We start from the raw sequence: 26071 nt of genomic DNA, 5'->3' as shown, positions 1-26071 counted from the left end.
GATTTTGAAAAAGGAACATATACCTGGGTAAGACATTCATCTTAATGAAAGCAGCTTTACCCAGAAAAGAGAGTTGTAATTTAGACCATTTTCCCAACTCTCCTTATATTTCTTTCCATGTTTTCTGATAATTATTGTGGAATAAGTCTATGTTCCTTTTTGTCAGGTATATACCCAAATATCTTACTTTTTTTCCTACTCTGAAGCCAGACAGCAACTGAAGTTCCTCATCTTCCTTCTGTGATTGATTTTTAGTCAACATTGAGGTTTTTTCACAATTGACTTTAAATCCCGATACTCTTCCATATTCTTGCAGGTCTCTCTGATGCGTTCTATAGAGGACTTTGGATCTTCCAAATACAAAATAATGTCATCTGCAAAAGCTCTTAGTTTGAAACAGCAATCTTTAATTTGAACTTTTATTATTTGGTCGTTTCTTATTTGAGTATTTAGGATTTCTAGTGCAATTATAAACAACAAGGGTGAAAGAGGAGATCCTTGTCTTGTGCCTCTTTCAATATAAATGTTTAGTGTTCTTTCTTCATTTATAATTATTTGGGCTTTTTGTTCTTTATAAATAGCCTCAATGCAATTTAAGAAGTTCTCTCCAGTGTTCATTCTTTTGATGGTTTCCAGCAAGAAGTGCCAGCTTACTCTGTCAAATGCCTTCTCTGCGTCAAGTAATATCATAGCCATTTTTTTTCATTATGGTGTATGAAATATTCAATTATATCAATTGTCACTCTTTATGTTGTCTTTTAAGGACCTTTTGGGTAGGAATCGCTTTCATCTTCCTGTATTATTCTACTCAATATATTTATTGTTGTATAATGGGATGTATTTTACTATGCTGTGTGTTTTTCTATTTTGAGCTGGCTCAATCATACTGAAGAGGCGGGATACAAATAAAATTTATTATTAATTAATAAATTAAAAGAAATTTATTATGATTCAATTTCTCTTTTCTGCCTTGGTGTGTTTGGCATGACTAATACTCATACTCAGATATTGCTTAATTTAACATTTTACTTAATCAAGGAAATGAAAATATCTTTGGTTGGCATATGCTTAGAATGATTTCACTTTACCTCTTTTATTACTCTTTGTTGAAGAAACCAATGAATTTTAAAATCATGGTTTGGACCCTAAACCAAGCATGTTAATTGTGTACCTATGCCATTAATCTGCATAATGGCCAATAAGTGAAGGATGTGTCCAAAGGAGGGCTACTAAAATGGTGAAGGGTCTGGAAACCATGCTCTATGAGAAACAACTTAGGGAGCTGGGGATGTTTAGCCTGGAAAAGAGAAGGTTAAGAGGTAATATGCTAGTCCTGTTTAAATACTTGAAGGAATGTCATATTGAGGAGGGAGCTAACTTGTTTCCTGCTGCTCCAGAGAACAGGACCTGGAGCAGTGGATGCAAGCTGTAGGAGAAGAGATTCCATCTCAACATTAGGAGGAACTTCCTGACAGTAAAGGCTGTTCGACAGTGGAACAAACACCCTCAGAGAGTGGTGGAGTCTCCTTCCTTAGAGGTCTTTAAACAGAGGCTGGATGGCCATCTGTCAGGGATGCTTTGATTGTGAGTTCCTGCATGGCAGGGGGTTGGATTGGATGGCCCTTGTGGTCTCTTCCAACTCTATGATTCTATGATTCTAAGAATGTGAAAAAAGAATATTCTCGAAGGGCATTTTGCTGATATGCATTCACTTTTGATATCTCTGTTCTCACAGTCCAAGAGCATCATCATACTGGCTTTGGCATATCATTAAATTCATTCTTCTTAAACACAGAATGCATCTCATTGGATCAGCCAGGCTTTAAACTGTCTTTCAAATCTTATTTAGATTGAGAGAGAAGATGGTAAAAGGTATGGAAACCAAACTGCATAAGAAACATCTTAGGGAACTGGGTAGGCTTTGTGTGGAGAAAAGAAGACTTAGAGGTGACATCATAGCCATACTTAAATGTGTGAAGGGATGTCATGTAGAACATGGAGCTAGCGTCTTTTCTGTTGCTCTGGAGACTACAACATAAACCAATGTATTGGAATTACAAAAGAGGGGGGAGGGAGGGAGAGAGAGAGAGAGAGATATTCCACCTAAACATTAGGAAGACTTTCTTGATTGTAAGAAGTTCCAAAAGGGCTTTTAAAGAACCCTTTTTTATGCAGTTGACACAATTTTATAATTTCATTTGTCAGGCTGTCTCTAACTTTCCTTTTTTTCCTTTTTCTACTGTACTTCTTTCACAATGAACTGACTTCTGATAGTTTTCATGCAGTCCCATAAGGGGACCTGAGAAGAATCCAGGGATAATGGTCTATGACAACCTGGACCCGCCTTCAGTTGTGCTAGATTGGGGCCGCGGCCCTGATCTGGTCTTTTCAGGGTGCACAAAGTAGCAGCAAAAAGCAGCTACTTTTTGTGTCCTGGAAAAGGCATGATTGCCTTGGCATATCAGCTTTAAAGTGGTGCTGGTTCATGTGGACACAGTGTCAGAGGAGCACCATGACGCTGCATGCCATGTGGGGTGGCACGTAGCATCACACTTCCCTGGGGGCAGAGTCGGGGCATGCATCGTGTGAATGCCACGCCCCAACTCCACCCCCAGGCCAGCCTTTATGACTGGTCTGCACAGCTCCTATGTCTGAAGGAGTGGTGGATTTTCCTACTTTGGAGGATTTTAAGAGATCTTTCAAGAATCCTTCAGTTGTGTATTTCTACATGGCAAGGGCTGGACTAGATAGTCCCTGCTTCCACATGGGTCTCTAAATCCACTGAAAACTTTCCCCAGAGTCTGCTTGACTCTTTAGCCTAAGCAGGCCTTGCTGCCAGATCTTTCAAACTTTTCTTTGCAATCCAGACAAACTAGGTTTTTCATATATTGGGAATGAAAGCCAAGCTCCCCTCCCATTTTTATTTCTGAGGCTGTCTAACTGCTTACTAGACATGATATCTGTGCTAGATTTTCCCAAACCAGCACATGGCATGCATCCAGTCTTTAGTGCAGCTGCCCAGGAAGAGAATTCCTTTCCCTAGAACAGGCTAGCACAGCATGCAACTCCATCTGTTGTGCAGGTCTGCCCCAAAATGACTTCCACAGGCTAAATCAGCAGATTAGTACTGCATGGGTGCATTAGAACTATGTAGGTCAGGGATGGGCAATGTTGGTGGGTCCAAGAACCAAGGTTTTTTTTTTAAACTGCCATGCCTGTTGAGTATGCTCAGTCCTCAATGGACTCTCTCAGGTGCCCCCACCCCTAGCCATTATTTGTGTATGCATTTATTTATTCCCTGCCTTTTCCCCTGGACAAGATCCAAGGTGGCTTCCAGCAGAACAAATCAGAAATGTTTACAAAAAGTTCTGCTGACCAGAGTTGCCAGTTCAGGATCTTCCCTGGGCTAGAAGTCTTAAATAAAGGGGATATTAACCAATCAGGGTGAATGGAGGGAATTATTCCTTCTTGCCTACAGAGATAAGGAACATTTAACTTAGCCTACTTGCTTCTAGCCAAAATGTTGATGTAGACCAGAGGGTGAACACTGGCACCAGAATGACTAGGAGGAAGTTGGAATACACAGACTGCCTCCCTGGAAAGTCTTTGTAAGTGGTACCAAAAATCAACTAAGCCTTCCAAATTGTAGCAAGCTGAGGTTATAGTGCTTCAGCTGAAGATGTGCACACAGCTCTTTCCTCTTGCCTGGAGTTGAGACTACCAAAACTGGAGAATTTTCCATCTTGTCTCCTCCACTGAGATGACCCTGGAAAACTGGGTGACTCAGCCAACCTCAATAGAGTTGAGATGTGGCAACTCTATTGCACACCACTGGTTTCCCTAAATGTGCTGACCCCATCAGAAGGCTTTGATGGTGATGTTTTAGTGACATATAGACTGGTACTCAGAGAAATGAGATATTTCTGTTTCTCTCTAATGGTTTAAAATGGTGAGTAATGAATTGTCTTTTGGAAACATGTGACTATACTTTGGTTTTATAGATATTAGCATAGGAGGAAAGAGAATATTTTAAGAGTGGAAGTAACATTTCGAAACTGATGGAGTGATTTTTCAGAGTTTGGAAAAATTACTTTTGGGGGCTCCATAGGCTAGAATCCCCCTGATTATGCTGGTCGGAGGATTCAGGAAGCTGTAGCTAATGTTTTCAAGCTCTAGATATTTGAAATATACACTCCTTACCCTGCCACTAGTAACACCCCCACCCCTACTCCTACACACATCTTATGGTAATACTGGAGTTAATGGCTGGGTGTTCCTGAGATCTGTAACTCACAAAGTCACTTTTCTGAGCTCTATAACCTTTCTGCTGGGGAATATTCCCAATGATTCCCACACATCATTCAGCAGGGCTATGAAATGTCATATACTGAGGAAGCCCTTGAAAAATGTTCTACAGCTGTGTGGATGGATTTCCTTATCTAAATGGCTATTTAGGATTGGTGAGCTGCAATTTTTATTGTCTTGAAAAAGAATTGTGTAAATAATGTACTACTGTACTGGCAGCCCATTTTTATACCAGAATTCTGTCACTTTGGACATAATAAGAACACCTTTTTTAGACTTCTGAAATTGTTTTTACCTTGCTTTCATCCCACTACTGTTACCTTCAATACCCCATTGGGGGGAAAAGCCAACATTTCTAAAGAGGGAGACTTACTCTACTGTGCTGAGTATCAGAGCTCCATAAATAAGGACATGCTCCGGCACAGAAATTTGCATGGTATCCTTTAGGTTCATGTATCCATTTCCACCCAAGATCTCGCTTGAAGTCAATATAAAATGGACGTAGGCAGCAGTTATCTTGAACATTTCTGAAAATACAGATACAAACAAATATATTACTATAAGAAAACAGGAGATGAGCTGGCATTCTTAATACACTTCTCCCCATGGGGAACTTTAAGGTGAATTCAATCTGAGTCCCAAAGAGAGTTTACTTTATTTGTATATTAAAATGTTTATTTCCTATCTCATAGCAAAAAATCTGAGTTTGGGATACAGATGTAAAAAGGGTTAAAAACATGTAAAACAATGTAACAGTGTAAAAATGTTTAAAACCAGGTACATTATAGTTAGGACATAATCCCTTGACCACAAGAGCTTTGATGAAAAGTCAGGTTTTAATGTGGCATGTTAATGACACCAAATTTGACACAAATTGGGCCTGCAAGTGCAAGGCATTCCATGGCTGGGCACCACCAGCAGTTAAAGTCTATTTCAGAAGCAAAATTTTGAACTATACTATAAACATTTCAGTTTCTAAAGCTGCCTTGAGTTCCAAACATAGGGAAAAGTTGAGGTATAAATTAAGTTAATGATAATTGTTTTTCCAAATGATTTTACATAGGTTCAAGGCTCACCAGATTTCTAGGATTCTTATTCTTATTAAACTTTTTTATATAGTGTTGCAGATTTTACACAGCACTGTACATACAATAAAAACTGTTAAAAATGAAACCTGCCAATGGTGTACATTCTACAGGAGAATAACAAAATACATATAAAACAATAGATAATAATACAAGATAGCATTAGATAGAATAAGCAAGCAACAAATTAAAAACATTGAATATCCCATATGAAGCAAATATCAAATAACAATCAGATAACAATTATGTGACAACTTCTCTCCTACATACAATTATATTTACACTGGGGGCTCTTGTGTCCTAGATGGGGCCTGTTCCCTGTCAGTTCCAACTACACATTCATCACTGGGCGGCAGTGGTGTGCCCTGTCTCCCATGTTAGTGGAATGGTGGTAATTTGCTTTGGATCTCACTCTGAACCCTAAAGGATGTCCAAAATCTTATCTCCAAAATGAATAAATAAATAAACAATTATTCAATTTTAGATAGTTCCTTAGGGGGGGAAACAGAGAAGATTCATTAACCCAAGGATATTGAAAGAGCCAGCCTTCACTGGATGGTGGCATTATGAATCAAACTTTGGGCTACCTAGGCTAGTATTGTCAACCCTGACTGACAGCTATGGCTCTCCAGGATTTCAGGCAGAATTTATTCCTAACTGCTTTAGGATTTATGGCACTCTGTGGTAATCTCTGTCCAAGTACTAACCCAGGCCCAACACTTCCTAAATTAGAACCCCTGTGGATATCAAAATCCATGAATGCTCAAGTCCCGTTAAATACAATGGCTTAGTAAAATTGTATCCCTTATGTAAAATGGAAAAAAATATCAAGGATTGCTTTTGGGAATTTCTAATTTTTAAAAAATATTTTCAAGCCATGGATGCTTGAATCAGTGGATAAAGAATCCATGGATATGGAAGGCTGCCTGTATATTCTCAGTATTGTGGTGGCTATTATGTGGTGTATACACAGCAAGATATAGGCCCAAATACCCTAACAGCACTGAATCCCACCTGATTTTGGAAATCCAGCTTGCCTAATAGTTCGATAGGAGACCACCAATGAATATCAGGTACTGAAGGCTATTTCAGAGGAAGGAACTGGCAAAACCACCTCTGACTATTCCTTTCCTAAGTAAACCCTATAAAATTCATGGTTGACAGGTGACTTGAAGGCATGCGCGCACACACCTAGCAAGAAGCATGAAGCCAGATTTATTTTGAAGAGGTCTTCCAGTATATGTTTAATATTATTACAGGGAGCAAGCAGCATACAGTACTTCTTTTTCTTATGCTTATTACTGGACAGATTATATTAAAAGTTAAGCTCTTTTTGAAGTCAATGCAGCTTATAAATGCATAATCATGCCCATTAGGAACATGATTTCATCTGTGCCATTTCAAATGTGAAAAACTGACATGGAACTGTACAGGCCCAATGGAAAGGAGCAAAGGAAAATACTCTTCTGAACAAATTTGGAATAAACTCTTGATACATTTTGGAAGCTTAGGGATGCTTTTGGATTTAAAATGATTAAAATTCATATTTCAAGATCCCCTTTTTAATACTGCTATCCCATTTTTCAGAATTAAATCAAAAACTTTCTTTTGGCAAAGTTAAAAAAAATTAACCCAATCTAAAGTCAAATTCCTCAAAAAATGGGCGGGGGGGGGGGGAGCCATTACTTGAATCTAGTTTTTCTTCCAAAAGAATCTTAAATCTAAAAAATTAGTAATACATAACTTTTTCTAAACTGATTTCAAATAAACCATTTTCAATTTTATTTTTTAATCTTTAACTTAAATTTTAAATATTTGAATTGGATTGCAAATTGAAATGTAGTGTCCAGATAAGACACAATCAAACTTCAGTCTATTTGTGCCACAATGATTTCACTGAGAAAGCTAACCATATGTCTAAATATCTTCCTTTGAAATCAATGAAGTCGTAGATAAGTAGGAATGTGTGTGTTATGAATGAAAGAGTAGAGAGAAAGTTTTAGTTTTTAAGAAAAAATGGGGGAAAGGCAAAGCAATTGACTGACTTACAAAACAAGAATACGACAAGAAGAAAAAATAATGAAAGCAAAGGCTCAGGTTAAAGAATGAGAAGTTAAAGAAGAAAAGAAAGAGAAAGAAGAGGACCAAGAACTAGTGACTCTCATAATGTAAATAAGAAGCTCAAATATGACTTTGCCTTGAGGAAAGAAGAGATTATATTAATCTAAGGAATGTAGTGTGTGTTATGTATTTTTTAAAAAACTAATAAAAATTTGTCAATTAAAAAAAAAGAAATTAATGAAGCTTGAAAATGCTTAATTTTTATAGACGTTATGTGATTTGAGGGGTAGCACTTTTGCCAATCTACTTCTAAATCATCTAGAAGTCTAACAGACACACCCAACACATTTACCTTTGGCCAACATCTATGTTAAGTACTTCTGTTCATGTGAACTCAAAGAAATGTTCTGTTTACAGAAAAGGTGGGCAACAGTGGTGGGACCAGGGGGTTTCTATTTTCTATTACTTCTGAACTGGGTCATGGTATGTTTTGGTAGATAGGATGAAGGATGGGTGGTAAATGTGATTCCTGAAATCCAATTAAACAAAAACAACAAATAGCTTCATTTATATATTGCTTAATTCTGAACTAACAGTGTCTAAGCAGTTTACAACTGTAAGCTAATTGCCCCCAACAATCTGGGTGATCTCAGAAGGATGCAAGCCTGAGTCAAGCTTGAGCCCCTTCGCTGGAATTGAACTCGCAACCTTATGGTTTTGAGTGAGTGGCTGCAGTACAGGCATTTAACTACTGCGCCACCAGACTGGAAGAAGATAAAAGAACTTACTGTAAATTATTATTATTATTATTATTATTATTATTATTATTATTATTATTATTATTAAACTTTATTTTTAAAGCGCTGTAATTATACACAGCGCTGTAATTATACACAGTCTTGTTCCACTGCTTCAGTTGTAACAGGGACATTGACTGTGTTAGAATACTACTATCCTTTATGCATACCTAGCAATGGGAACACCATGCATATGAAAATGCTTTGTAGCTTATGTTTGTTGCTGTGCTTCTCTTCTGTTGAAATGTTTTGTAGTAATTTTAATAAAATATTATTGAAGTGCATTTTATGACATGGTTGAGAAACTACTGGGCTGCATCTATATGACATAATGTTAATACATTTCAATGCATGCACATAGATATGTAGCATCTCAATCCATAATTACCTAAAACAATAGGCTGCATCTAGAGCACGCTTCTTCCGCCGACTGGATTGTTGCGACTCAAGTCTGTAGGAGGGTAATAACATTAGCAGAAGATGTGGGTTCTTCCCACTGTATTTTTTCCTACTGGACTTTAATTTCTCACCACTTGGATATGTGTAGTCATCAATACCTTCAAAAAATACATTTTGGTAATAAATATTGTGTTGCTTGTTTGGAATAAGTTATATAAACCATCTCTTTACAAGAAACCCGAATCCTCATAAAATCAAGGGTGCTGGCATCAGCCAATGTGCTTATGACATGTTGGTATGCACATGTGAAAGTATGAGTCTCCAACTGAGTTAAATGATTATATGATCCCACGTTTAGCTCTGTGGCTCATTTCAGACAATTCTTCAAAACATTTGGAAAATCAGAAACACGAGATGAGCATGTGAAATACTGTACATCTCCTTCTTCATCATACACCAATAACTTCCTCCATTTTAACTCGTTGTAAGCCACTAAGAATTCCATTTGGGAGAAAGGAGGGATATAAGTAAAATAAAATAAATAAATAAATTGGGGCACAAACTGAAGGTTAATGCAAAGCTCCAAAGCATGGTTTCAAATATTGGCTTGAAGTATCTTTGAAACTGTGAATTGAAGATTAACACTAACCATGATTGCTGGATATGAGTATCATGGGAAAGATTTTAAAAAAGCTACATAAATGGAGGAGGGAAGAGGTGCACAAGAGGAGAGAGAAAAGAATATGAGCTGATAGCATGTTTACAGTCCTTTAAGTTGCAGTTCTGAGGTTCATTCAAATTAAACCAATATTTTGGTTTTAGTCTCAGTCTAGGGGGGAAAAAACACCTTGATACCATTCAGGATAAATCAGTGGTAGGAAACTCTTGACTATATCATTCTTTCCACCCATATTAGCAATCAGCCATCTGATCAGTTGTAATACATGCTATAAAAGTTCCTTCTTTCACAGTTCAATATAATATGACCCTGGTATTTATTTAATTTTAAAAGTAAGACTCATTCTTCTGATATACTGTATTCCTTACTTTTTCATATTATACATCTTAACACACCCTAACCCAGATGAAGTTAAGCATGATGTGAAATGCAATCCTAAACATAGTTATTTAAAAGTAGGTCCCATTGGGTTTTTATAAAAAACAACAACTAGGCAGTCTAATGGTGAAATCAATAGTAAGACTCCCATAGATTTTAATGGGATTAACTGTATCAAGAGATTCAGGAAATCACCTCTACAGTGCAGTGAAACTTATTAAAGTGTTATTACTAAAGAAAAATACAAAAATAACTACACACAAGCCATCTTTTCAGATTCCTTTGGACCAAACTATAAGCAAAGGCAGTAAGGTCATATAGGTCAGATCCAGTGGCATGCAGAATGGGGATGGGTGCACAGTTAAAGCACAAAATGGTATGGTCACATAGGGGTCCTTATGACCAAGATCTCTTTCTGGTCCTTACAAATCTCTATCTCATCTTCAGCCTTTTACAACTCCACCGCATATTTACATTAACTATAGAAACACCTCTTATTCATAATAATGTTGTTCTAATGCTTTATTATTACCTGCAAATCTTGCCTCTAGCTCTTCACTTTTATTTGGGATGATAAAATTATTTGAAGGCACAAACGTGCAGCATGGACAATGTAAACTTATCTTAAATCCAAGATTTCTATCTGCAAAACAGAAGAGAAAGGGATGTTGCCTTTAGCTCATAGGAACACATGAAATTATTCAGAATTTTAAATACATATATAGGCCTGTAAAGGATAAGATATTATGGTATAGTCACCTCTGTGATGGAGCCATTCTTGCACTGTGTCAGTTACATCAAAAGATAGCCATTCACCTTCAGCATCTGTCTTAACTACTTTGCTATCAATGTAACGTTGCATTGGTGATGCTGGATCTTTGTTTTTGAGAACCTGCAAGGAAGAGAATATATCTATATGTATATAGTCTGTGTAAATTCAGGGTTTCATTGGGGGGGGGGAGAGCTAATGGGGACACAAAGCAAGAATGGCCATGCTACAGAAAATAACTACAATACCAAGAAATTTATCCACCAATGTATAAGCATACATAGTATGAAACTGAATTTTAAAATTATCCCTGAATATTTTACTGTGTCAACTTTGATACAACAAGTAAATTCTTGAAGGTTTTTGTCCTTCTATAATTCGTGTCAGTATGATTCAAGATAACCAGCTGGTGATTTTGCTACTTATTACACAAAGAAGCAATTCTCTTGGAATTGAGGATTCTATGATTGTAGGAAGCTTTGGACTGTATTTATGTATTATTTTATTTTATATTTCATTTTTATACCACCTTTCTCCCAGAAGGGGACCCAAGCAGCTTACAAGATAAAAACACTTTAAAAACTTTACAACAAAATTTTAAAACAATTAAAATAATCCAGTTAAACCAATATAAAATAACATTAGAAACACACAAAAGTTAAAAGCATGGATAAAACATCCTCATCATAGGAAAGCACCCTGTCATGATTTTAAAAAGCCGGCCTGAATAAAAATGTTTTTGCTTAACTAAAAAAATATTTTTACTTGCTGGTAAAAACAAAGCAGGCAGAGGGGCCAGTCTAGCCTCCCGTGGAAGGGAATTCCAGACGTAAGAGCAGCCACCAAGAAGATGAAACTGTCCAAAGGATGGCTATGTCGATTCCCACCTTGCAAATGAGTATGGCGATGTAAGTTTTCAAGATCATGCTTTCTATCCAACTGCCAGTCAAGCCTAATGAAAAGATACTTTACTCCTGTGAAAAATCCAGTTCAGTGTCAAAACAGACACCACCAACCTCACTAGGCAAATGTGAGTTTCTGTCTATGTTTGGCTAATGGTGGAATATGAAAACCAGAATTTCAAGACAATTTTTACTTTGGGTACAATGGGCTAAAATCCACAAATGTTTGTACCAAATATGCTTGTTAGTCCTTAAGTTTTATTTTTGACATGATCCTCTACCATCAGCCACCTTAGATTTTTAAGGTGCCAGAAGATGCTTTGCTGGTTTAACTGCAACAGACTGATGCTGTTATTCCCCTGGAAATTTTTGGAAAAGAAAAAAATGTGAAGGTATGCTGTACAGACTGTAGTTGCATGTATAGCATTTCCAAATCTCCTGTATATTTATGTATTCAGACTCGTCACATATCTCAGGAGATCACTGCCCGAATTTATGTACAGTGGGTTATCACGCAATAATGTTAAACCCCAATGATTGCGTTCAGATTGCCATTGGATTATACTTCCAATTTCCCTTGTCTGATAAACTCCACTATCCCATATCTTTCCCCACTGTTTTGCAAAACTACTCTGGGGTACAGGAAGGAGACTGACAGTGCAAACAGGAAAGGGGGTGGGTGGGAGAAAGAAAGCATCAATTTTCCCTCTTAAATTTAAAGTTCCAGAAGTCTCTTCTGTTGGGATAGTGAGGGTTGGGTGATCTCATTCAGCACAGGAATTAATAAGGAAGTGAAGGGCATTTTTTAAAAAAGTGTGTTGATGTGGAAATGGGAAGAAAAGCCCAAAGTGACATTCAATGTAGTTGATTGAATTGGCAGTAACTGTCAGTTTAGATAAGCCCTAATTGTGACAAAGATATGCTGCCAGTGGAATGTAGAAGTAGCAACACATTTGGCTGGCAGCATGGGACCAAAATGTTCAAAGCTACTTTCAGGTGTCCCTGAGTGCAGAAGACAGGGTCACAGAGAGTGCACATTCCACACACTGCTCAGGTTGTCTGCACACCAATCTGAAGCCAAGGCAGAACCAACAGCAGATGACTGTCTGCTTGTTTGCTGATTTAGGAATTAATTTGCCCAGCCCTTCCCTGAAAAAAGCTGAAGTCGCTTACACAAGGTATTATATTGACAACAGAGAATTTTGTAAGACCATGAAGACTACGCATTTTTATTTTGCATAAGCTTTTGTGGACTACAGCCCACTTCCTCAATCCTAATAAGCTGCTGTTATTTTAAGTGACAATAATGCAAAATAACAATACAGAAAATATAGTAGCAAGGAACCTAAAACGTAAAGATTTGATCACAGATTTAAATGTTTAATACAGAACAGCAGTAATGTATTCAAGTCTTTTATTTGAAGTCTGGAAACCATGCCCTGTGAAGAAAGACTTAAGGAGCTGGGTTTGTTTAATCTGGAGAAGATCAGGTTAAAAGGTGATATGATACTCCTATTTAAATATTTGAAAAGATATCATGTTGAGCATGGAGTAAGCTTGTTTTTTGCTGTTCCAGAGACTGGGATCTAAAGCAATGGGTGCAAGCTACAGGAAAAGAGATTCCACCTCAAAATTAGGAGGAACTTCCTGGCAGTAAGAGCTGTTCAACAGTAGAAGACACTCACTCAGAGTGTGGTGGAGTCACCTATTTTGGAGGGTTTTTTTTTTTAAACAGAGGCTGGATGGCCATCTGTTTCGGGGGGGGGGGTGTGCGCACTTTGATTGTGCATTCCTGCATGGCAGAATTGGGTTGGACTGGATGGCTCTTGAGATTTCTTCCAATTGTATGATTCTATGATTCTAAGTCTCAAATCTTTCCTCTAAGTTTCAAGTCATGATTCAAGTCTTTTATTCCAATCCTCAAGTCATGCCTCAAGTCCTTGCAACATGCTTTCAAGTCAAGTCTCATGTGATTGCAAGATACTTTCAGATTGCAAGAGTCTCAGGTCAAGTCTCAAGTCTAGAGGTCTACTTTTAACAGAAAAAAAAAGGAGGCAGGGTGCGTTTCTCAGAGGGGAACTGCAAGTTTGTTAAACAATGGGCTGGAAGCAGGGGTTGAGATCAGCTTGGCAGCCTGTCTCCACTGCACATCAGAGGAGCCTTCTAAAGCTTTTAGAAAGCTTTATAAAGATCCTTCTGCCTCAGGTCTATTGCCTAACACATTTGCTTATCCCCTCCAAGAAATACATCCCACACTCTGGGGGCAGATTTCACTTGCTGCTCAAAGTGAATGACGCCAGCAAGTCACTCACTAAAAATATACACAGCACAAGTCAAGTTGAATCAGGGCATCATTTATTGCTGAGTCAAGTCCAAGTTGAGTGACTGAAATGACTTGAGTCCAACCTCAGTACAAATCAATTGACCCAAGTCTACATCACTGCAGAACAGCCATAAAGGAAACATTTTTCTCCATGAAGATTTCACAGAAACAAATGTAAAGCAAATTCCAGCCTACTGACAGGAAGCCCATCCAAGAGACTGGGGGGGGGGGGGGGGTACACTAGAAATGGAGTACAAAACCTAGGCATAGTCTTAGGGAGTGCCTTCTTCTTGGTCTCAGAAAATATACCTCTGATGTTGGTTGGACTTATATAGATGTACTCTTTAAAAGCCCAACTGAATTTCTTCGTTGTCTTAAGCAGTGAGTCTACAATACATTTCCAATTTTTGGTGACCCTAATTTTCTTGGGAAGTTTCTTTAGGAGGTGTTTGCCATTGCCATCATCTGAGGCTGTGATGTGCCCAAGATCACCTAATGGGGTTCCATGGCTGAGTGGAGATTTGAACCTTGGTCTCTAGAATCATAGTCCAATGTTCAAACCACTACACCATGCTGGCTCTCAGTTATTAGACTTAGGGAAGCAAAATCTCAAAGATGGACCTTCAAGTGTTCAGGGTAAGGAGATATACTACAGTGATGGACAGGAGGATGCATCCTTACAATGAGTAATTTTGAAAATATTGGTGTGTGGATATCAACAAGTAATTTTGAAAATATTGGTGTGTGGATATCAACATTACCAAAACAAAAATATTAAAATGAAAAAGAGCAACTGTACCACATACAGCTTTCCACATGGAGATGAACATTTCCTATTTCCAGAGTGTCCAAGCCTGTCTAAGAGCAATGGAGTTCCTGGATATACTAAACCAATCTCCATGGAAAGCTTGTAGATCAAGCAGAGGGCATGCGTCTTTCCCCATTTGGGGGTGAAGTCCCCCACATTTTTGATTCATAAGCTACCTCTGCTAGTCTCTCCTGCACATAAATGAACTACAGTGGTGCCTCGGGTTACGAAATTAATTCGTTCCGCGGCCGCTTTCGTAACCCGAAAAGCCTTCGTAAGCCGAATTGCCATAGGCGCTAATGGGGAAAAGCCGCGTTTCGTGCGAAAAAGCCGAAAAAAGCACCAAAAATTTTCTTCGTATCCCGAAAAAACATTCGTAACCCGGAACAATGATTTCCTATGGGATTTTTTCGTATCCCGAAAATTTCGTAACCTGGGTATTTCGTATCCCGAGGTACCACTGTACCACTGATTTCTTTACAATACCAAGATTCCCTGTTCACCCAGCAAGCATTTATGACTCATCCTTTAGAAGTGTCATTGATACCATCATCCCTTTGTATCCTGTGGAACATGTGTTGTAGTAAATACCCTAACGTTTTGTTTAAAATGTGGTTTGTCTTTGGTTCTTTAACATTAGTGTGTTTTCAAGAGGAGTCTTGCTGCCAGACACTTTGCTAAAATGCCTTCTGTTGTCCCTGTCTGAATGCCACCTGCCAGTGGTCCTGCCCTGCAGAAGCATTAGTACAATCTGGGAATGTATGAAGTTTCCACCTTTTAGGCTTAAAATTGATAATTGTAAGCCGCTATGATAGCCTTTAGGGCTGAAGGGCGGGGTATAAATACCATAATAATAATAACAATAATAATAGCTAAGGGTCTCCCATCTTCACCAGCCTCAAGAGATTAACAACTAGAGGTAAGTCACCTTTCTCTTTCTTTTCTTTCTCATTCTTCATTTTATCCCTTTCTTTCTCAACATTTCTGGAATAGCCTTCAAATCCTTTTCTTGAAAAGTAATTTGTATTGTTGACACTTTTGTTATATTCCTCCTAATACTCCATTCTCTGGATTGTGTCCTGGGCTCTTGCTTTTGTTTTCAAAGTTAAACTACATTCTTCATGACCTGTGCTGCTTTATTTGTCATGGGCATTATGTCAGGGATATATACACCTGTGAAGAGATCCATGCATTCAATCCTGGAAGCCAGATTGAGAGTAGCTGGGTAGAAATTAAGGCCCCATTCCCACTGGCTCATTTGCCCTGGATGGAACTGGGCAGATCCAGGTCCCCCCTTCCCGAATCTCTCCGGAAACAAGTGCCCACTATAATTTACCTTAATTGGGGTAATTTAACCCTGAATGCCATTGCAGCTCTTTGCGGAGAGTTCACATTTGCAGGTACTGGTTTAAAAGAAGGCTCCTTTGCTGTCAATCAAATTCAGTTCCGCTTTCGTCAAAGGTGACATTTCCTACAACAATTGGGCAACCAGATGGGTGCTTCCCCCCTCCTTTTTAAAAAAAAAACTGGTGGCAGTGTGCGCATATTTTGTCAAATTTAAAAACCTTCAGGTGTGTGTGTGTGTGTGTGTGTGTGTTGTGTGTATTTGGGTCACTACAGATTATGAATCTTCCTCTGTCTCCATTTTCAACCCCAAAATGTAATCTAATACCATCTCTGTATCCTCCCTCCTTGCGACCCCATTCACATACAATTATTAATTAATTAATTAATTAATTCCTCACCTCGGAATGCCATCTTGCATCCTTTGCTTTCCCTCAGCCACCCCAGAATTCCTTACAGACACATACAGTAGCAAAAGCATCCTGTATCAATTTGCCAAATTGAAAGAGAAACATTTGTAACATTCACATTGTAACATTTGCATATAAAAATAATTTAGAAAAAAAGCCTCTTGCAAAGTGAGGTGCCGTGCTGGGAGCAAGCTCATGAAAGGGAAATGTAGCGCAAGCACACACATTCTATCTATATATGTATCTACCTGTAGAAAAAGTATTTGCATAGTCTGTCAAAATAAAAATACAAAAAAGGCATGTTCCGTTCCCTGCCCTCCCTCTGACCTAATTCCTTCCCCTGAACTTGACCCTTTGCCCTGCTCCTTCTTCCTCCTTCTTCATGAGTCTCCCCTTCATGGCCTCCTTCTTTCCCCTGGCTTCTTCTTCTTCCTCCTCCTCCTTCCGATTCTGCCCTCCATGGCCCCCTTCTTTCCCCCGGCTCCCTCCTCCTCCTCCTCCTCCTCCTTCACCCCAATGAAGGGGAAGCATGTTCTGCCCTCTGCCCTCCCTCTGACCTAAATCCCTCCCCTGAACTTGACCCGATTATGATCGGGGACAAGTTCATATTGGCCGGACCCAGTTTTTCTCAAAAGATACAGCATAAACCCCACTTTCAAAAGACCTGCGCCAAGGGGCATTGGCCCCTGAATGTGTGTGAAAGCCTAGTTTTCACTTGTGGAAGGATCGGGGCCAATATGAACTTCCCGTGGTTAATCCAGGTCTGATCCAGGGTAAAAGGTAGTCTGAATGGCCCCTAAGAGGAAAAGAAACAAAAATGATGTCATTGTGGGGTGTACTACAGATCTCCAAGCCACATTGAGGATTTGGGTGATGCCTTCTTGGAACAGATGACCAGTGACCACACATTCAGAAAGGAGGGATGTGTAGTAGTAATGAGGGAGATTCAACTATCCTGACATCTGTTGGAAAACAAACTCTGCCAAAAATTTAAGGCCCAAAAAATTCCTCAACTGTCTTGCAAACAGTTTCATTTTGTAGAAGGTGTGAGTGTTGGACTATAACTCTGGAGATCAGGTTTCAAATCCTGGATCAGGCATGGAAACCCAGTGGGCTGACTTTGGGCAAGCAATACTCTTTTAGCTTCAGAGGATGGCAATGGCAAAGATCCTCTGATGAAACTTGCCAAGAAAAACTCATGATATGCCTTAGGGATGCCATGAGTAGGAAACTCCTTGAAGGTACACAATAACAACAAAAACAAACTGCCAAAATTCCTACTCAACATTGAATTGGGGTATTTTTCTAATTGCAGGAATTCTGAGGTCCAAAAAACTGCATGATTTGGGCTGAGGTCCAAAGCATCGGATGACCAACATTTGGGGACAACTGCTCTGGGTCAGTCTCCTGAACCATAGCACTACAACTCTCTAGTGGAGAAATCTAAGTACTTATCAAACTGCTAATCCCAGAATTCCATAGGATGGAGCCATGTTAAAATAGTGCCAAACTGCTGTAACTGTGTAGCGCACATCGCGTAATACTCTCTCTGTGTATTGTCTACATACATTTGGTTGCGTACATATGTCATGCTGCTTCTGTGAAGACAAATAACCTGTATCAATCTGTACATTTTTGGAACTTTTCAAAACAACTTTTCTTCCCAAGCAGTGCACAGTGATAATCTCATATGACCTGAGTGCACAAATATAAGATGGGTGACACTTGACTTGAAAACAGTGTATGTGAAAAGGATCTAGGGATCTTGGTAGATCTCAAACTAAACAAAAGTGTGATGCATCAGCCAAAAAAAGTAATGGGATTCTGGGCTGCATCAACAGGAATGTAGTGTCCTGCTTGTGTAAAATATTAGTGCCATTCTATTTTTATTTGGACAGACATCACCTGGAATATTTTTTCCTGTTCTGGATGCCACAATTAAAGGAGGACATTGACAAGCTGGAACATGTCCAGAGAAGGGTGACCAAGGCAATCAGAGGGTCTGGAAGTCAAGCCTTATGAGGAACTACTTAAGGAGCTAGGTTTGTTTAGTCTGGAGAGGACTAAAAGATGACATGATAGTCATCTTTAAATATATGAAAAGATGTCAGGTCGAAGATGGAACAAGCTTGTTTTCTGCTGTTCCAGCTACTAGAATATGAACCAATGGATTCAAATTATAAGGAAAAAAATTCAGACTCTTCAGTGGGTCCCAAATGCTGTGGCCAGGTCATTGAGTGAGACTGTGCACAGGAAGCATATTAATCCTCTTTCTGAAACAGCCCCATTGACTGCCAGTCTGTTTCCAGTCAGAATTCAAAGTTCTGGTTATGACCTTTGAAGCCCTATACAGCTTAGGTCTAGAATATCTGAAAGCCTGTATCTCCCTAAATGATTCTGCCTAAATAAGAACATCTGGGTTGAGGGCTTTCTTTCAGTCCCATCACTCAGGACACAGAAGAGAGCTTTCTCCGAGGATATTCCCAAGTAGTGGAAGATTTGGTTGGCCCCCTTCCGGATGCCTTTCCACTGGGAGGCAAAGACCTTTTTATTTAGGCAGGACTTCAGTTTTAACTCATTGTAGCTGATGGAGCCTTTCATGGGGGCTGTTGTGTCTGTATTTGATTATGTTTTAAATATATGTTTTTTAAAAACTGTTTTTAACTTGTGTTTTGAAAAAGGAATTGCAGTTTAATTGTCTTTTAACTTTTGATTAATTGTTTTTAGTTGTAATTTGTTTTAAGTGGCTGTAAGATGCCCCGAATCCCAGGCAAGGAGAAAGGCAGGATATAAATTAAATAAACAAATAAATACTTGGAGGAAAGGCAGAACAAAAATGCCGTAAACACATAGCCTCTCCCCACCTGGCAATGCCTGAATAATGAGGTCTGATATCAACATATGTGTTTCTTTCTTTCTTTTCCCCCTGGACAGTTATTTATGTTGACAGTTATATGCTGAAAAGCTCTCCAGCATATTTTGCATGAGTGTCTTGAAACAGAAGGTCAAGCTGGCTTTGTTCTCTTCCTGGTGACTAGACCTACCTACCAAACATTCCAGGTCATGTTTTCTTCCTGTTCACATGTAATGCTTTGTGCAATAGCACAGGGAAATGGTCCTGCACCCATGGAAGTCAATAGGGGTCTTTCCTTTGGCTTCAACAAGCTTTGAATCTGGCAGTAATTGAGAGCAGAATGTGGTCCTTATAAACTATTGTACGAGGTGCAGCCTTCTTGCCAAAATACAAAAGGTACATTGGACTTGCCAAATGTGTTAAAGCCTATAGTTCTGTGATCCGCTTACTGAGAAATTGCCAAGCACGTTCATCATGCAACACTGCAAATAAAGAGTACATACTGCACGCACAGGCCAAACCCAATTAGGACATGGGCGAATGTAAGGCAGCTATGCTGGATGCTTTTAGTTCACACAGTCACAATAGACTCTTAACAGCTGCTTCCATTTCCTGTTGTCATGTTTAACGTTGGCAAAATCTGTCATGCTTTTAAAATTGGAAGTTTCTAGCCCTCAAAATTATAAGCCCCTTTAAATGTGTGCCCAGGGACCTGGATCCTTTTGTCAGTCCCAACTAATGAAGACTCACTGAATTTGTCAGTCCCAACTAATGAAGACTAACTGGAATTTCAGTACATGTTTCTCTCATATCTTCCAACATTTCAGAGTTACAAACTGAGACAGATGTGGCTAAGCAACATCAGAGTGTGGGCAAGATGGTAAAAGTTATTATTAAAGAAGATCTCAGAAGCTGGGAGAGGCTGTAGCTCTTTGCTTTTGCCTGAGTCTTTTGGGAATGGCAAGGTGCTACCCCCTTCTCTCCTCTCCCCCTTCCTCAGTTAATAATGTTCAAAGTACTTTTGCACTTTGAACTCGGTTTGCAGCAACTGAAGTAAGCCCAGGAAAAGGGGAGAAGGGGAATTATCATCCTGTGCCCCACCTTTATTTCACTGCCAGTTTTTCATATTGGCTGTTGTATACATCACATTTTAGTGTCTCTTATCTCAAAGGGTTTCTGGCCCATGGCACAATTATACTACTATAAGTCTGTCTTCTCTTCTCAGGCCAAGTATTCTCATTAAACAGCCACCTATGCCAAAAAGTATCCAGTTTCCACTGCTAGCTACAAGGTTATAATTTTGATTGATTGATTGATTGATTGATTGATTGGCAAAGGGTAACTCTGGATATTGCCTATTGGTGTGTGCATTAGTTGTTATGTGCCTTTAAACTGACTCTTATTTATGGCAATCCTTTCCTAGGCTTTTCTTTGCAAGATGTATTCAGATTCATTGTTACCTCTTAGGCTGAAAAAGTGTGACTTGCCCAAGGTTTTCATGAAAAGAAATGAAGAGAGAAGGGATATTCCTCAAGTGTAGAAAGGGGTATAGGAGGTGGTTCTCCAGCAGCAAGAGTAACAATAGCAAGACTATATTCTCCGGTACTTTCTGCTCTAATTTGGCTCTAACTTGGTAAATCTAGATTAGACTCAGAGGAAGGAGGTGCCAAACTGGAGGAAGGGCTACTATGAAGGCACTAGACAAGATCTTCAAGGATAAAGATATATTGTTGAATACCAAAGTCAGAATTGTCCCTACCATCATATTCCCCATGTATATGTATACAGTTGAGAAGGTTGGACAGTGAAGAAAGCTGATAAGAAGATAATCAACCATTTTCTGTCTAGCTCATAAATCTGATGTTTATTAGCTCATCCACAATTCTAGCTTGCTTTTCTCTAAAGTTTTTTTTTAAAGCTGTGGTCTTCCAGCAATTTTATATGTCAACTCCCAGAAGTCTGAGCAAGCTGGTTAGGGATTATGGAAATTGACATTCAACACCCTAGGGGGGCCAAAAGTTGAAAAGCAGTGCTCTAAATCTCATATATTTCCTTCTTTCCCACAGAAAATGTGGATAAAATGAAAGCAAGCTCACATGCCAGCCTACTGATGGCAAACAGGTGACACCACACAAAAGACTTCCAGTAGACACTCAGCTAATCTCATAGTGGCATTTTAACCAATAGTTCATGATGAATTAACCAATAAACCCAACCAGCCTGACTACATCCTAGATAAGTATCAATAATCAAGATCACACGTATACTGTATGGGTCTCAATCTCTCTCTCTCTCTGGCAGAGGTAGGTGCAGATATTCTTAGGAAAACCTGGGTGTTTTTCATTCCAGAGAGAAAAAAGACTAAAATGATTGCTCTTTAAAAATGAGATATTTGGGGTGGTATTAAAAATTAAAAGGCCTAAAGTTCTATTGTTCTGAGAAATATGTTTCAATTAATCTTCAGGGAAAAGCTTTAATTTACAGGTATGTTTAAGTCTGTTTGAGAGCCAATGTGGTTTGAACACTGGACTACAACTCTGGATACCAGGGTTCAAATTTCTGCTTGGCTATGGAAACCCACTGACTGATCTTGGATGAGTTACACACTCTCAGCTCCAGAAAACCCAGTGATAGGAATCAGAAATGACTTGAAGGCACACAACAACAAGCCTGATTCCATATCTTTCACATGAGCCCATAGATACCCTTGAGATGTTGAGAATAGGAGAGTCGATACCACAAATTTAGGAGAGCAAAATCTAGTGCAAGTGGCACTTGGGACTGTACTAGTTCAGACCCCAGGTCCTGGAATGCCATATTTGAATGCTTCCCCAACATGGATATCTAAGAACAAGTTTAAAAAACAACACCCAGTAACCTAGTCAAATAAGGTCTTTGCCAGCGGCAGACTCTATTAAAGGGAGTTTGAATCATGTCTCCCAGGCAGGAAATTGCACAATGTAGATATGGTCACAGAGTAGGTCCTTTTTCTTCTCCCCATTGACTATAACCTCACCATCACTCACTGGAGCACAAAGAAAGGCATCTCCATCATAGAGCAGAAAGCGGCGGGGGGGGGGGGGGTATGTGTTAAAATTGCAGTGAGATCTACCACCTCCAACCTGAACAGGAATAATCCATTCAACAATCTCACACTTCCCCTGCCTGTGTAGTCCTGTGTGAGTGCTACACCTAAAGCAACCTAGTAGTTCAAACACCTATACACATCGTGAAACATCCAAGAGGATGTTTCAAAATGACAGCATTACTGGGCTTTCAAATGTTCTGCAAGTATTTTCCTAAACAAACTCTTTTGTTTTATTCCTGAGAGTTTAGGGGTTTCAGTGTGCTCTGACGATAAAACAATAAATGCTTTTGGGATTGAACAAGCAATGCAGATCCACATTAGTGTAAGAAAGAACAGAAAATGCCTTAAGTCTTTTTCCTTCTTGATTCCTTCTCTGTAATATAATGTCCCCCTTGAGGTCCACAGTGCTGCTGGAAGCACACTGCAGCACAATGTTTTTTCCTCCTTTCCCACATCATATGGTGCATTCCTTCCCTTCCAGCAGCCTATCAGGTACCTAAGCATGCTAAAGCCTCAGATAACTTTAGTAATAAAACCCAGAATTTCAGCTCCATTCTTCATGATGCTTTATGATGTGTTACCAAAACATGGCACTGTTTCCATAGGAAGTCATTTGAACACGGTATTGTTTGATAGTCTGTAGCTAATAAACTACCATAAAACAGTATCACCACAACCACCCCAAACAAGGATAGGGTTTTTGCCCTACTCCACTATTTTGCTTGTTCTATTTTGCCAGAATGCCTATGTTCCTCATCAGAATGCCTACTCATAAAACAAAAAATGGGGGCAGAGGCTTATTTCTAAATACAGAAGCACCTTAATAAAATAAAGATGTGATGAAGTCTACAAAAGTGCCGCCAAGGAGAAGGGTTCAAAGACATTCCCACAACATCCAAACTTTTATCCGATCAACTCCAATAAATCTTGCATTTGGCATCAATTTTTAAAAACATAGTGAGTGATACTGGTGGATATTTAAGCTTGTTTGTTTAATCACTTTATTTCCCTCCCTACTTTCAAACTATTTTGTCCATCAAATATTCCCTAAATTGTTGACCTTTTATTAAGAGTACGTGATGAGGATGGTTTCTTATGCTGTTACTCTTTAATAGAAGATGGAGAAGATATTACAAAGAAATACAAAAAGCCTCATTTGTGATTTTCAGTATTTACAGGTTCAGTTGCTATTATAGAGATAAGAAGATTTCTAGAATCCTATCCAGTGGAGAAAATCAGAACTGTCTAGCAGGGAATCCTCAGTATCTCATCAAACTACAGGGAGGCGTTCACACCACAAAGTTAGAGTACTATGAGTGTACTTTAACTGCCATGCTTCCATCCATAGAATTCTGGGATCTGCCCTTTTTTTTTGGGGGGGGAGTATTGAGAATTCTTAGTCTGAGAGCTCTGGTGCCTCAACAAACTACAAAATTCCACAGAATGCAGCCACAGCTGTGCTATGGTATACTACAAAAGCTTTTCTCAATATAGCTTGCTACATCCTAGCAGGAGTCTTCCCCAGGCCTACCTGGAAACGTCTGTTGAGCAATAAAGCATATGCTCTTTCATCTTCAACCCAAGCTATTAAAACCTACCAAACCTCACAGATGACCCATGATGTCTCAATTCCTGAGGGAGAAAATACAAATAATGTCTCCCCTAGTGGTAATAACAACACATATAATGGATGAAGTGCAGGGATGGAATTAGGAAACCCAGATTCTGATCCCCACTAAACCATGAAATTCCTTGGGTGACTCTAGGCCACCACATCTCTCTTAGATGGATCTGTCTCACAAGATTGTTGTGAGCATAAAGTAGAAGAGGAAAGCATATACACTGCCTTGAACTCACTGGAGGAAAGGTGGGATGTAAAGTGTAATGAAAAAAAAAAATAAAACCTCCAAATCTGAAGTGCAATGGGGAGAGCCTCTCCATACCTAATGCTAAGAACAGTGCTAGCAAAATTTATAACTAAAGAACCATTGTATGTGGTGGGTAAATGCTTGTATTAAAACCATTTATTTGAAGATACAGAGCATACAAGACTAAGTTTAAATTTCACTCTCATTCATCTCAACTGGCTAACTTTAAAGAAACTCCCAAGTGAATAAACACAAATTATTAAAAAACAATAACCTAATTTAAGCTGAAAATACCAAGTCTGTGCCATTGGTTTTAGTGGGAGTAACTGGCCTTAAATCTGAGTATTTTAATTTAACTGGATTGTATATGAAGCTACAAGTGAGTTAATGCTAAGCACAAGAATTAGTTAGTGCTGACAGAAACAAAATAAAGCAAACTCTTGGCTTTAAAACCATGAAACATACATCAGCATCAGTCAAAGAAAGACAAATATTGAGGGTCAGATAGGGTCACCGAGGATGAAACAAAGACTTTATTTTACATTCATCCATGATTTTTTTTTTTAAAAAACTTTAAGGCTGCAATCCTGAGCAGACTTACTTAGGAGCAAACTCAATTGAATTTAATTGGACTGACTTTATATAAATGTACTGTATATAGGAGAGGGCTGTACAGTAAATACTATACTCTTAGTGTGTGCTTACATGGGGGCATGTGCCAACAGAAATCAGTAGAACATACTTCCAAGTACACATGTATGGATTCAGAATTCATGAATAAAATAAGAACAAGCTAATTTGAGTGACACACTGTGTTGATACCTTGGTGGTATCATCATAACACATACTTTGGAGTTTGTTTTATAGTCAGCCTGGCTACCTCTGCATCTGACGGCGACTCTGTTGATGCCCTGACCAACATCTGGGACACGGATCTCTCCAGGGCTATACACAGTATCGCTCCCAAGCGTCCTCTCAGGCCTGCTTCCAAAAAGAAGCCCTGGTATACGGAAGACCTTCGGGCAAGGAAGTGGGTACTGCGACAGCTAGAGCATGCCTGGCGAAAACACCAGCGCTTACCCCGACAAGGCTTTCCTAGACCTTCTTTTGAAGGACTACGGAGAGGCGATCGATGCAGCAAAGAACTCGTTCTTTGCTGCACGTATCGCATCCACGGAGTCGCGTCCAGCAGAGTTGTTCAGGGTGGTCAGGGAGCTAACTCAGCTCCCTCCTGCCCCGAACCAGATCGTTGAACCTACTAAGGCCTGCTGTGACCAATTTAACAACTTCTTCGTGGATAAAACCTCTCGGATAAGCAAAGGTCTTGAAGCCAGTATTAGAGCAGAACCAAGAGTAGAGGCATCCAGAGCTTCCGTGGACTCCATTGTACTGGATCAGTTTGTGTCTGTCAGTACCGAGGATGTGGACAAGATCCTTGGAAGTGTTAGGAAGACAACTTGCTCTCTCGATCCCTGTCCCTCATGGCTAGCAGCACAGGGGGGACCGGCAGTAACTTCACTGTTACGCCGGATTATCAATACATCCTTGAGGGAAGGGCAATTTCCAACTAATTTTAAATTGGCCATAGTAAAACCGCTGCTTAAAAAGCCCTCCCTCGACCCCCTGATGCATAATAATTACCGGCCAGTTTCGCTACTGCCATTTTTGGGGAAGGTGATCGAGAGGGCGGTTGCAATCCAGCTTCAATCGATCTTGGATGAAACGGATTATCTGGACCCATTTCAAACCGGCTTTCGGGCGGGCTACGGGGTTGAGACTGCCATGGTCGCCTTGGTCGATGATCTCCGTCTGGGCATTGACAAGGGAAGCGTGTCCCTGCTGGTGCTCTTGGACATCTCAGCGGCTTTCGATACCATTGACCATGGTATCCTTCTGGAGCGCCTAGCGGAGGTGGGAATCGGGGGCACTGCGCTCCAGTGGTTCCGATCCTACCTCTCTGGGAGGTTCCAGATGGTGAAGCTGGGAGATGTGTGCTCCGAT

General features: G+C 39.5%; 1 protein-coding gene across 2 annotated transcripts in view; it reads right to left on the bottom strand.

Moving 5' to 3' along the window:
• TGFB2 (transforming growth factor beta 2) overlaps positions 1 to 26071 on the bottom strand; it is a 154174-nt gene that overhangs the window by 9563 nt on the left and 118540 nt on the right. Inside the window, exons 3-6 of one of the 2 annotated variants that reach the window (XM_042441211.1) lie at positions 10464 to 10596; positions 10237 to 10347; positions 8637 to 8805; positions 4679 to 4832 (exon numbers count right to left, since the gene is read on the bottom strand). In XM_042441211.1, coding sequence (XP_042297145.1) covers positions 4679 to 4832; positions 8637 to 8805; positions 10237 to 10347; positions 10464 to 10596 — 567 coding nt within the window. Of the gene's footprint in view, positions 1 to 4678; positions 4833 to 8636; positions 8806 to 10236; positions 10348 to 10463; positions 10597 to 26071 lie in introns of those variants that run through there. The other variant, XM_042441219.1, reaches the window with a different exon arrangement.

This window comes from Sceloporus undulatus, chromosome 1 (genome assembly GCF_019175285.1).
Source record: "Sceloporus undulatus isolate JIND9_A2432 ecotype Alabama chromosome 1, SceUnd_v1.1, whole genome shotgun sequence".
NCBI lineage: Eukaryota > Metazoa > Chordata > Lepidosauria > Squamata > Phrynosomatidae > Sceloporus > Sceloporus undulatus.
Note: the sequence above shows the minus strand (reverse complement) of the source record. Positions and strands in the feature narration are given on the sequence as shown.